This window comes from Hyperolius riggenbachi, chromosome 1 (assembly GCF_040937935.1).
Source record: "Hyperolius riggenbachi isolate aHypRig1 chromosome 1, aHypRig1.pri, whole genome shotgun sequence".
In the NCBI taxonomy this organism is placed as follows: Eukaryota; Metazoa; Chordata; class Amphibia; order Anura; family Hyperoliidae; genus Hyperolius; species Hyperolius riggenbachi.
Window position 1 is genome coordinate 503,763,348 of NC_090646.1, and position 12,290 is coordinate 503,775,637.

At 42.9% G+C, this 12,290-nt stretch overlaps 1 protein-coding gene across 1 annotated transcript in view; it reads right to left on the reverse strand.

Moving 5' to 3' along the window:
- Positions 1–12,290, reverse strand: part of LOC137532726 (adhesion G-protein coupled receptor D1-like) — a 603,228-nt gene that overhangs the window by 346,141 nt on the left and 244,797 nt on the right. Inside the window, exon 6 of the mRNA XM_068253608.1 lies at positions 3,305–3,458. Coding sequence (XP_068109709.1) covers positions 3,305–3,458 — 154 coding nt within the window. The remainder of the gene's footprint in view (positions 1–3,304; positions 3,459–12,290) is intronic.

Consider the following 12,290-nt stretch of genomic DNA (forward strand, 5'->3'; position numbering starts at 1 on the left):
GCTTAACGGTTACCTCACCGAGCCTGCAGCAAGCGTAGCGAACAAGACAGAAACACGAAAACAGGGACAAACGAGAGATAGGATCCACAGCACTAGCGAAAAGTAGCTAGCGCGATCCCAGAAGACAGAACAGAAGGATCCCCAGCGCTAGCGAAAAGTAGCTAGCGCGATCCCAGGAGACAGAACAGAAGAGATAGCTGGTAGCAACCGCTGCACCAGCTATACTCCAAGAACAGAGATCAGAACCATTTCCTGTCGACCACCATTGGGGCAGGACAATGGCAACAGGCAAGACAAGACAGAACAGGCAATACAGATAATACAACCTGACTGGGCTAGAAGGGGAGCCTAAAGCAACCCCCAGGAATTAACTATACTAGATAGCAATGGCTGACACTCCAGCAGTGTCCATCAGGAACAGACCATGGAAAGGAAATGACCAGCCAAGCATTCTGGGAACCATAAAGCTCTTATAGTGCCAGTCATCAAAGAAGGCAGGTAGGGGATTTGCATAACGAATGTATGCAAATTCCCCAGCAAGAGAACAGACCAGAAACTTGCAATGGAAAGACAGGGCTCTGTTCCAGAGACCTGCAGCCCACAGACTAGAGGAATGGACAAACAGCTGTCTGCCTGTGCAGCCAGCTGAGCGGATCATCACAATACTTATGCACAAATGCAAATATGATTGTTAAGGTCAGTCAAAGTAAGTTTTTGGACTACAAGATGCTCCTGGCCATAAGGTCTTACGTGCTTAGGTTTAGAGGACAAAATCCAGGGGGAAATATATATATATATATATATATATATATATATATATATATATGTGTGTATATATATACTAAACCTGGTGCATTCATGGTGCAGGGGAATCTTGTGTATTATGCCCCCTTTGTACCTCTTGTGTCTCCATGTGTCCTCCTCTGTCCCCCTTGTGTCCTCCTGTGTCCCCATGTGTCCACCTCTGTCCTCCTTGTGTCCTCATCTATGCCCCTTTGTATCCCCATTTTGTCCTCCTCTATACCCCTGGGCCCTGGGTGTCCCCCTGTGTCCTCCATTTGTTCCCCTGTGTCCTTCTCTGCATGGGCACAGTACAGGGAGTCCCCGACATTGTGGAGGGTTGGAGGTGCATATTGGCAGGCGTTCAGGAACGTCCTGCATTTGGACTATAAGATGCAGGAACTTTTTTCCCCACTTTTGGCGGAGAAAAAAAATGTATTTTTAGTTAATTAAAAGTAAACGATATCAGAAAAACATATTTGCCAAAATACTGAATGCTCCTAACAAATATACAGTACAAGTATATGTGTTAAGTGATAATTGATATTATTCACAATAGGGGCACTCAGCACACACCATCTTTCTTAGTTAGGGTACATGCTGTATTAATGTTGAGAAACACCAGTTTATCACTCCGCTGGCTCTGCTCCTTATTCTTCTGTACTGAGGTGTATGCATGGGACACCAGTAGGTATAAAGGTATAATGGTAATATACCTGAGACCTCAATGATACTCATACACCTATCTGCTTAAGCTCCAGCAACAACTTTCACAGAAAAGAGATTAGAAGCCTGGAGAGATGTTGCCGTCTTGATGCAAGTGCAAGTATTATTTTAGACCTCTATAGTTGTCCATAAGACCCTGAGGAAGACTGCTGTTGCATTTATCACGAAAACTTACAAAACTTGACTTCGCCAACAAAAATATGGTGGAAGAAAGACAGCCACTACTCATTTCTGATAAACTGCCTAACCTTTAGTTAGTTAAGTGACCCCTCACTAGCGATCATGTCAGGGATTATAGGCCATAAAACAAATAAAGACCAGCAGCTTTAAATCAAGAAATGCAGTTAAATCTCTGCAGTTAAAGAAAACCTGAACTGAAAATTAAAAGTCAAAATAAGGATACACAAGTCATACTTACCTTCCATGTAGTCTACTCCTCAGCGTCTTTCTCCTGTCCCACACCCTGTTTGTTCACTGTGATCAAGGGAATTTTCCGTCCTCCATTTTGAAAATGGCTATTACCCATAACAGCTTTCTGGTCAGCACACAGTTAAACTGTAGCATCGCCCACTTGAGCCATAGGGAAACATGGACATTACCTAATACATCAGTTTTCCTCTCAGCTATAACTGACAGCAACTGATATTTTACTGACAGCAACTGATATATTTCAGATCTGACAAAATATAGTCAGAACTGGAAGGGATAATTGTCTGAAGAAAATGGTGAGCTTCTGAGAGGAACTGGTGGCACGGTAACTATGTAATGTTTATTTAAAGTTACCTCATGTGTTTATTTTAAATATTTTTACTCAGTACAGGTTCTCTTTAAGAATTGCTAAGGTTGAGCAAGCATAGTTTCATGAGACATAAAACTGTATGTTCATGTCCAGGAGGTGGCCCCACAGAGAGGGTTCATTTTACCTGGATGACATTCTCTTACGGCGGCACTCCCCAGGAGATGTTGGGAGGATGGAGTGCAGTGTGGAGCATCACAGAATAAGGACATATTTCAGGTAAATGAACCCTCCCTGTTGCAGCTTCCACCTCGGACACAAATAGGTACAATTTTTGTCTCATGAAACTGTGCATGCTCATCTCTAATAATCTCAGCTTTATAATCTGCAAAGTATAACCTAAGTGCACCAACATGGCTTCCTATTCTTTCCCATCTTTCTTTCTTATATTAAAGAGAAAATTCAACCCAGGATTGAACTTCATCCCATCCAATAGCAGATACTGCCTTTTGCATGAGAAATCTTTACTTTTCTTGAAAAGATCACCAGGAGGGTCTGTGTGGCTGATATTGTAGTGAAACCCATCCCACAGTGTAATGTCAGGGCCAGTCTATTGCCTGTAAATCTCTTTGCATTGTGGGAAATGATGGCTGTTTCCAACTGCCAAGGAGGTAGTATATCCCTCGGTGCATCTATATGTAATAAAAAAAAAATCTTTAAGCCTTTAACATTGTTAATGGGTGTGTTTATAAATAATAGCAGGTGGTGCTGACTGTTTTTTTTTCATGTATGCCAGCAGTAAAGATGATGACCTTCAGGTTGACTGGGTATTAAACAACATGAATGAATTACTCAGAGAGTATCATTCATTTATTGATCTATCTTTACTTTTTTAATCCTCACTTGTCAATGTATTGATTTAACTTGTATTTCCCCTGCTATATTTCAGTAAAGTTCCTCATTAACTGCTGTTGGCATTCCTATGTGGCTACAATCCCTTTCACTAGCTACATCCTTTTGATACGGATCAATGATATTAAACACAAATTCCCTGGAACATACCCCATCCAATTCCATAGTAGTAAAGATGTTTGCTTTCCTCTGAACCGAACACCTTGATCACCATACTGTAGAGGTGCAGTCCTTCAACCAGCATCCAAGCAAACGCACTTAGAAAGAAGAAATGCAGCAGAATTGCTACTACTTTGCATGGCAGCTGAAAGGAAACACATTAAGTAGACAGCGGTTAGAAAGCAACAGTATAAAAAAAATATCACATTTTCTGTATCTTGTGTTTGAAAGCGTATCTATATTCTCTTATACTGTTCTCTTCTCTTCATTTTTTTTTAGCACTTATCTGTATGGATAGTAAGTCACACCTTTTCCCCAGAGTAGCTAAAGGTTAACCACTAATTGCAAGATATTAAAAATGCATTTCGTTTTGATCAGATATGCCTGTGTGTCAACCTTTTGAATATTAAGAAATACCCCCCTGCGATCACTCATCATCCGTCCAACCATTTTACCAATTGAGAATATACATAAGATAATAATGAAAAAAGTGGAAAGAATAGCAAAGCTTTAGACAATCGTTTCTAGAGAGCAATACAGAAGGCCCCTCAAGAATTTAGTTTTAGTATAGAAAATAATGTGAGGTTGGGGATTTTGTTGCTGTTTGTATACCCATCTTAGACTTGAAAAATATTAATGGAGAATGACCAAGAGCCCAAATAGAGTAGTATGCCAATATTTAAAGGGATATAGAATATGAAAGGTGGGATGGTACTCGCAAGCCAGGGTTACCACACAGGGAACCACTGTATAAGGCAAAGGGAAGAACAAATCTGACCCAATTCGGGATCAGAAGTCGCTCTATGTAGTGCAGGAAATTTGAAGAGACACCCCTCCACCAAAGGGGGAATATAAATACTGATGTAGTCAAGGAACAGAGGCCACCAACAAGAATAAAATATATTAAAATTTGTTTACAAGGAGGTAGTCATGGACTTACATCTGAAGAAGGACACAATGATCTCATATAGAGAACAAAAAAAACTTTGGGCAAAACTCCTGTGTGCAACATGTTTCATGGAACATAAACCCTGTTCTTTCAGGCAATTTAAGTTGGAACAGTGGTGTAGCTAAGGAGCTATGGGCTCGAGTGCAAGTTTTACATTGGGCCCCCCCAAGCATCCTATACATAACAATTGATATGGTGCACTATAAAATGTTAATCCAATGTAGATAGGTATGCACTGCTATGGAAAACTACTCTTACTGGACTGGGCACTTACATAGAGTGGGGGAAAGTTATTAACATTATTATTAATTTATAAAGCGGCAACATATTCCATGGTGCTGTACAAAGTAGGAAACAAACATGGGGTACATAATAGCGTAAACCGATTTACAGAGTGAAAAAAGTAACATGAAGACTAAAATGTGTAACATAAGACACAAAAGGGTGAGAGAGCCCTGCCCTTGCAAGCTTACAATCTCAAGAATGAAAGGAGAATGAAAGAGATGGAGAAGTATGCAATATTCATACCTAGAGGCAGTGTGTTTTTAGGTTATCTAATAAGGAATACAACTTGGCCAGTGGTCAATGGAGGAATGGCCTAAGGGAGAGTGTATGCTTGTCAGAAAAAGTGATCTTTGAGGGAGCATTTAAAGATATCAAAGGTTGGAGAGTGACAGATGTGTTGTGGAAGGGGATTTCAGAAAAGGGGTTGGGGGAAGCATGTGAGAAATCTTGTATACTGTACATGAATGCGAGGAGGTGATTCTAGAGGAGGACAAAATAAGGTCATGTGCAGATCTGAGATTGCAGTCTGGTTGGTATCTGAAAACTAGTGAGGAGATGTACAGGGAGAGCTTTGTGGCGTAGGGTTAAAGGTTTTAAATGGATCCTCACTTTAACTGGCAGCCAATGAAGAGCTCGACAATGAGGAGCAGCAGAGGAAGAGTGAGAAGAAAGATGAACGAGTTGAGCAGCCGAGTTCAGTACAGATTGGAGCGATGCCAGTATATTATATCCAGGAAGGGATCAGTGCACAGAGTCGTGACAAAAAAAACATGGAGTTCTGTAATCCAATGTTAAGTAGTGGTTGGATCAAAAGAGGAAAGGGCAAAATGCACATGCATGAAAAAAGAGTGTTCTTTATTCCAAACAATAAAAATACAGGCTAACCCCATCTGCCTGTACTCCTCTCCCGTCCTCTACAGTACTGTAGCCTGTATTTTTACTGTATCGAATAAAGAACACTCTTTTGCATGGATGCGCGTTTTCCCTTTTCCTCTTTTGATTCCAGTATATTAGATGGTAGTCCGTAAAGCAGTATGTTACAATAGTCCAAACAGGATATTATAAGAGAATTTTAGTTGTGTCCTGAGTGATAAAAGGTCAGATGCAAGATATTTTTTGGAGTTGGAGATGACAGGAGCTGGTTAGGGAGTGAATGTGAGGAATAAATAAAATAGAGGGGTTACCCCTAAGTACTGTGCCTTGGGAACTGAAGTTATGGGTGGGGTATTAACATTTATTATTATATTACGCAGAGAGGTGGGAAAATTATTAGTCCTGTTTTACTCATATTAGGATTTAAGAAGTGAGAGGTTATAAAAAAGGATGTAGCAGACAAGCAGTCAGGAACGGTATGAGGAGGGAATATAGGAACATATGCAGATGCACATACAACTCCTAATTGCACCCTTTGTGGCTGGGAGTCTAGTTCCTTTTCTGCAGTGATCTGGAGGATGGAAGGGGGGAGGGGGGGGGTCAGGTGTGACAAAAAGAATGGTAAATTTGCCTACATAAGGTCACTAAACTTTAAACCAAATACCCAAGCAGCTTAGGGTGACCCAAAACTACTAGGAAAGTATAGTTTTGGGTCACAGTGAGCTGCTTCTGTATTTTGCTGTACTGGTCCAAGCCCTATCCCATATAGCCATAGAGCCATGTTGATCCTTGCCATGCACTGATGAGGACCAACAGTCTGAAACAGGCTGTCTGCATGTTGGGTTGATGTGGCTCTGTAAATTTCATAAGCTATAGGCTTGCTAATGCTATATACTAGCTGTTCTAGATGCAAGCCTGACATCAGGGGCATACACAGATAATTTGCATATTCAGTAGAGACGCATTGTCAGAGACCACAGTTGCTCACTTCAAGCTGGATTGAAACAAATACTTTCTGTTTTAAGAAGGCAAATTACAATGAATGTAAACTTTAAAGGGACCTAAAAAAAAACATGATACTTTCCGGCGAAGAGGGAAGCCTTTAGAGGCTTCCCATGTCCTCCGAACCCTCGCCATTAGCAAGCGCTGACCCCTGGAACATATGTGCAGGATCTTGTTGGATATGTTAACATGGCTGCTCTCCCTGCTGTGTATGAGTGTGGCAGTACTGTGCCTGCGTAAGTATGACTGTGCTCATTCATGAAGAAGACAAGCACAGATGCAAACTTCAAGAGGGTCGCGGGCAGCGGCAGTGGTCCAATAAAGGACACAGGAAGCCTCTGGAGGTAAGTTTCTTTTTTTTATGTATATATATATAACCCGCCTCAGGTTTTCTCTAAATAATGATACGAATTTGCAAACAGTCTGTAGGCAGACAGGTCCTTCGTGGTCACTTCTTGTATGACCTTTGGATCAGGTTATATTTTTGTCTATAGTCTTTTATAGTTAAGGCAGGTGCATTCATTTTTCTAGCGGAAGACAGAATCTGACAGATAGGCCTCTGCTCTCTATTCTAATACATGATCACAGCTATCTTTTCCTGCGCCTTCTCATTCTTCATGTTTATTGAAGTTTTGCAGATTAAAGGCAGTCCAGTTATCTCAGGAAGGAAATCGCCGGGGTGTGAATTGTCTGAAATTGATGTTAGAAAGGTTTTTTTTCTACATCAATGGTGACAAAAGAAAGTAATATAATCCAAATACAGGATTGGATTACTGTTTACACTTGTTTGGGGTTCACTTGTTTCTAATATTTTTTTCCTCGCTTTAATGGCTTCGTGGATTTGGTTTATATAATAATCTTCTTCAAACTGACACATAAAGTGATTCATGATTTACAGAAAATACTGACACTGTCTGCTCATTTGTGTTGCTTTTAAATCAGAAATAGCAAAATGGGAACTGAATGTTCATTACTTATGCCAACTGTGTGATTAGGAACGATATATATTCTACAATCAGAGATACCATAAGTGAAGTACAAAATATTATTATCGTTAAGTACTTTTCAATGCCGTGCATGTTACAAGCACAAGTAGGTATTTGGCATGAGTCCACTATCCAATCCAGCGTGTTTCTAAAGTGCAAGTAAAAGCAATCCCAAACTGATTTTGGTAAAAGATTATAGATACATGGTGGTATATACAAACAGTAAAAGAGGCACTGTAATGACATATAGTAGAAGGAACTAAAAAATGCAGAATAACCACGTTTAAAGAAAACCTGTACTAAGAAAATCCTCCCCTGGGGGGCACTCACCTGGTGTGGGGGAAGCCTCCGGATCCTATTGAGGCTTCCCCAGTCCTCCTCGGTCCCACGGCGGTGGAGATAAAGCTCCCCCGAACAGGGGTGATGTAAATATTTACCTTCCCGGCTCCAGCGCAGGCGCAGTATTGGCTCTCCGTTCGGAGATAGGCGGAAATAGCCGATCACTGTCAGGCCGCTCTACAGCACAGGCGCAAGTCTCCTGCGCCTGCGCAGTAGAGCAGACCCGACGGAGATCGGCTACTTTTGCCTATCTCTGTGCGGAAAACTGCAACAGCGCCCCACTGGAGCCAGGAAAGGTAAATAAATCAGCGCTTATCAGCGCTTATCGGGCTTGTGAAGGGAGGATTCCGGGAGACTTCGGGGGAGCCAGCACGGGACTGCCTGCAGCTACAGGGGAGGGGGAAGCCTCATTGGGACCCTGAGGCTTCCACCTCTCGATGTGAGTACTCCCCAGGGGAACTTTTTTCTGTTACTCTTTAAGGTAATTTTCTCTTTAACCTCCCTGGCGGTATATTAAAAACCGCCAGGGGGCAGCGCTGCCGGATTTTTTTTTTTTTAAATCATGTAGCGAGCCTAGGGCTTAACAATTTAGCAAAGTTATACATATTATATTCAGCACTGTATATGTATATATTTTTTTTCAATAACTACTTGAAAATAAATATTATAAAACATGTTTACACAGTTATCAGTCTTAGTCCTTGTAAACATATTGACCATGTAGCATAATATGCATATATTATGCTGTGCTGTAGGGGGTTGTACAGATGCGCAGAACAGGCTACTGTAGCTGCTGGCGGCCAAATGATAAGAACTGCATATATCAAAAAAAATGTAAACAAAGATCAAAGGCTCATTCATAATTTCTCTTGGAGGGTACTATCTATCCAACCTGTGTGGGGAATGATCATACGTGAGGGTTAGAACTTTCATTACATTTTTTAGGAAATCAGAAAGGCAGTTATACTTGCTGTAGGGAATGCAGTATTTAGGTATGCATGCCCTTTCGGATCAAATAATGAAACTACATATTGGGCCCAATTGAATTCATTTTTACTCCTAAGTTTTATCCTAGATAATATTTTCATATTATTAATAAAATGCTTATTAGGCCACCAGCAAGCAAGAAAATGCTTTTTTGACTAATTTTGACAGTACTTGTTTTACTTACTTTTTCAATTGCAGAGTGCAAAAGAGTCGGAAGGGGGGAAAAAAGAAAAAAACAGATACTTACCTAAGGAGAGGGAAGGCTCTGGGTCCTATAAAGACTTCCCATTCTCCTCATGGTATCCTAGCCTCGTTCCCCCGTTTGAATCTGCCACCATGGGAGGCTTCAGAAGTCTTTGAAAGCACTCGGGCTCACGAAGACAGGCGGCTCTGTACTGCGCATGCGTGAGAGAGGGCACTTGCATGTGGGCAGTACAGAGCGGGCCGTTTTCGGAAGCCCTAGTGCTTCCAAAGACTCCCGAAGGACTCCAGAAGTGGAAGAGAGCAGTCTACGACTCATGGGTCGTAGACTGCTAACAGTGGAACCTGCGGGGTAAGGGGGGGGGGGGCTCAGAGGAGACCAGGAAGGCTCTATAGGACCCAGAGCCTTGCCTCTCCTCATGTAAGTATCTTTTTTTTTTTTTTTTTTTTTGCTTCAGACTCTTAAGCCACTTCCATACCATCAGTCTCTGCCCCCTTAAGGACCAGAGACTGCTGGTACCAAAAACTGCAGCATATCGACAAATCACCGAACATACCCACCGCTCTCGCCTGTCACAACGCTGTCCCATCGCCACAAGCCTCTCTCTCTTTCATCTCTATGATGGCAGAGTGCTGTCAGCTGGTCAGGAGACACTTTCCTTGGCTCCTGACGCTATCAGTGTGAGCCAATATGATTGGCTCTCCATGATCACGTAGTCAGGAGCCAGTGAAAGTGGCTTCTGACCTGCTCAAAGAACTCTGCTGTCTTATAGATGGCAGAACGAGCGAATTGCAGCATGGAAAGAGCAGCAAGATTGTTGTATTGGCGGGATGCGGAATACCAAAGCAGTAGAATCTACGTCCAGTCAAGGTGGGAACCTTCCCAGCACCTTGTTATAGCCGCTGGGAAGGTCTTGTGCGTCTGGTAAGCTCAGACGCCCCCCAATATATGGCTCTTCTTGCCTGATTGGTCTTCCTTTTTTGGTTGAGCTACACAGAATTGGGTATCACGGCCTGATGAAGGGCACATATAATTTTACACAAAAGCCCGAAACGAACATGTGTCGTTGCCTTGAAGTTTAATACCCGCAAAAGCTACAACCATTTGTTGATTCAAACCAATTTAATGTGCTTTCAAGACCTACCACTGTGATTTTGAAGAACCGTGTTTTTGATGTTGTCTACATGTGTCAATAAAGTTTTTTCAGAGACTTTTTGTTGCCTTTTAGAGATTGCATTAGAGTATATAGTTCTTTTTAAAGGTACAAACAAGTGTCAGTGTCGACCCCAGCGGGCAGCCTACCCTCAGTCAGCGAGCTTTTCGCTCCAGGCGCCACGATTGAACTTAGGGCTGTTAGCCGCAAGGAGTTTGAGGAGGATGTTCTGGGTTTTGAGGAGGGGGGGTATGATGTTGATGATGGGATGAAGGACCGTGACTACCATTCACAGGATGGGGATGTCAGCTCTGACTCTGAGGAGGAGGATGCATCGGTGGGTTTGGCACGGAGGATCAGCATTGCAGACAGTGGCCGTGAAATGCGGGACCCACCACATCCTCCAGCCGCACCGCTCAACCCCCAACCGCCACAGGGAGAAAAGCCGCAGCATCCCATTCAGGCCGCAGGGGAATCTTTACCTCCCCAATCTGGCATTTTTTAATTCTGCCCTCATTGGACAGCAAGTTTGCCATATGCAATGTGTGCAAACTACAGATGAGCAGAGGTTGTGACCCCTACAAGTATGGCACCTCCAGCTTCATCACCCATCTGGCCAAAAAACATGTTGTTGAGCATGAGGAGTTCAAGAGGCTGAAGCAAGCTGGTGCTGGCTCCCACCGCCACGGTGCCACAGGCCACTGCTGCTGATACCACCACCTATATTCAACCCAAAACACAATTGCGGTGTCATTTTTTGGAGGTGTCTGGGCTGAAAACTGTCATGTCCCAGTTGTGCGATTGGACTTTGGACACAATGTGGGCTGCACGACCGCTGTCTGGAACCTAGTCCTGATGTTAATTGACAGCTTTTTTTTTTCATTTTATGTCCACCAAAAATAAATTAGTGTTTCCCTTTAAAAACCATGATGCTACATGCATCATTTACCCTAAAAACCCTTTTTAAAGCTATTTAAAGGGCACTTCCGTTTTTTCTATCCAGATACCCGAAAAGGTCGGGTACCCGCGGATAATTTGGTCAGATACCCGAATTCACTCAGGTATCCGCAAGGTCAGATCCGGGTACCCGAATCGGATCCAGATATCTGGGTACCCGGATCCGGGCGGGTATTAAAAAGTACTACCCGTGCAACCCTGCTCAAGATCCTATTGAGGCTTTCCTCTCTGGTCTGATGTCCCTTGTTGCTGAGCGCCACTGCAACCCCCCCCCCCCCTCTGAAGATTAGCTACCGACAAGGCATTGTAGCTAATCATATCAAGGCCACGCAGCTCGTCTTACTATATCATTGCTGCGCAGTAGCTGCACGAGTCTGCCCGCACCTTTGCAGCAAGCCGGAGCCGCAAGCTCCATGCTACTGCAGCAACGGAGGGCATTCAGACCACCAAGGGAAGCCTCATTAGGATTCTGAGGCTTCCCTTTCTTCAGGGTGAGGTCAGGTTTTGAACCCGAAATTCAGCTCAGGTTAACTCTAAAGACATGTACGGTACTATTATGATCATATATACAGTTTGAAAAAAGGACCGTATTTATGTATTGGTTTATAGTTCCTTTTACTGGTAGAGATGGCCCGATCCTTCGATTTTAGGTTAGCGCTAACCTCCTGCGAAAGTTCGGTTCTAGCAAACTTTCGCAAACCATAATAGACTTCAATGGGGAGGCGAACTTTGAAAACTAGAAAAATTTATGCTGGCCACAAAAGTAATGGAGAAGATGTTTCAGGGGGTCTAACACCTGGAGGGGGGCATGGCGGAGTGGGATAGACGCCAAATGTCCCGGGGAAAAATCTGGATTGGATGCAAAGTAGCGTTTTAAGGGCAGGAATCACATTGAATGCTAAATTGCGGGCCTAAAGTGCTTTAAAACATCTTGCATGTGTATACATCAATCAGGGAGTGTTATTAGAGTACTGTTTCACACTGACACACCAAACTCACTGTGTAACGCACCGCAAACAGCTGTTTGCGTTGTGACGGCCGTGCTGGACTGGTGCACACCATGGTGAAATTGCTCTTCCTCACTCAGTGATGTCAGGTAATGTCTGACTGCCTTATCAACTTTCGATGGTTCTTTCTCTACCATTGCTAAAACTTACATCTATTTTTTTAAATACTTGTTCTGCTTGTTGTTCACTACCTGCATCGAGAATCTTTTATGAAGGGCAAGTCTGCCATTGCGAGTG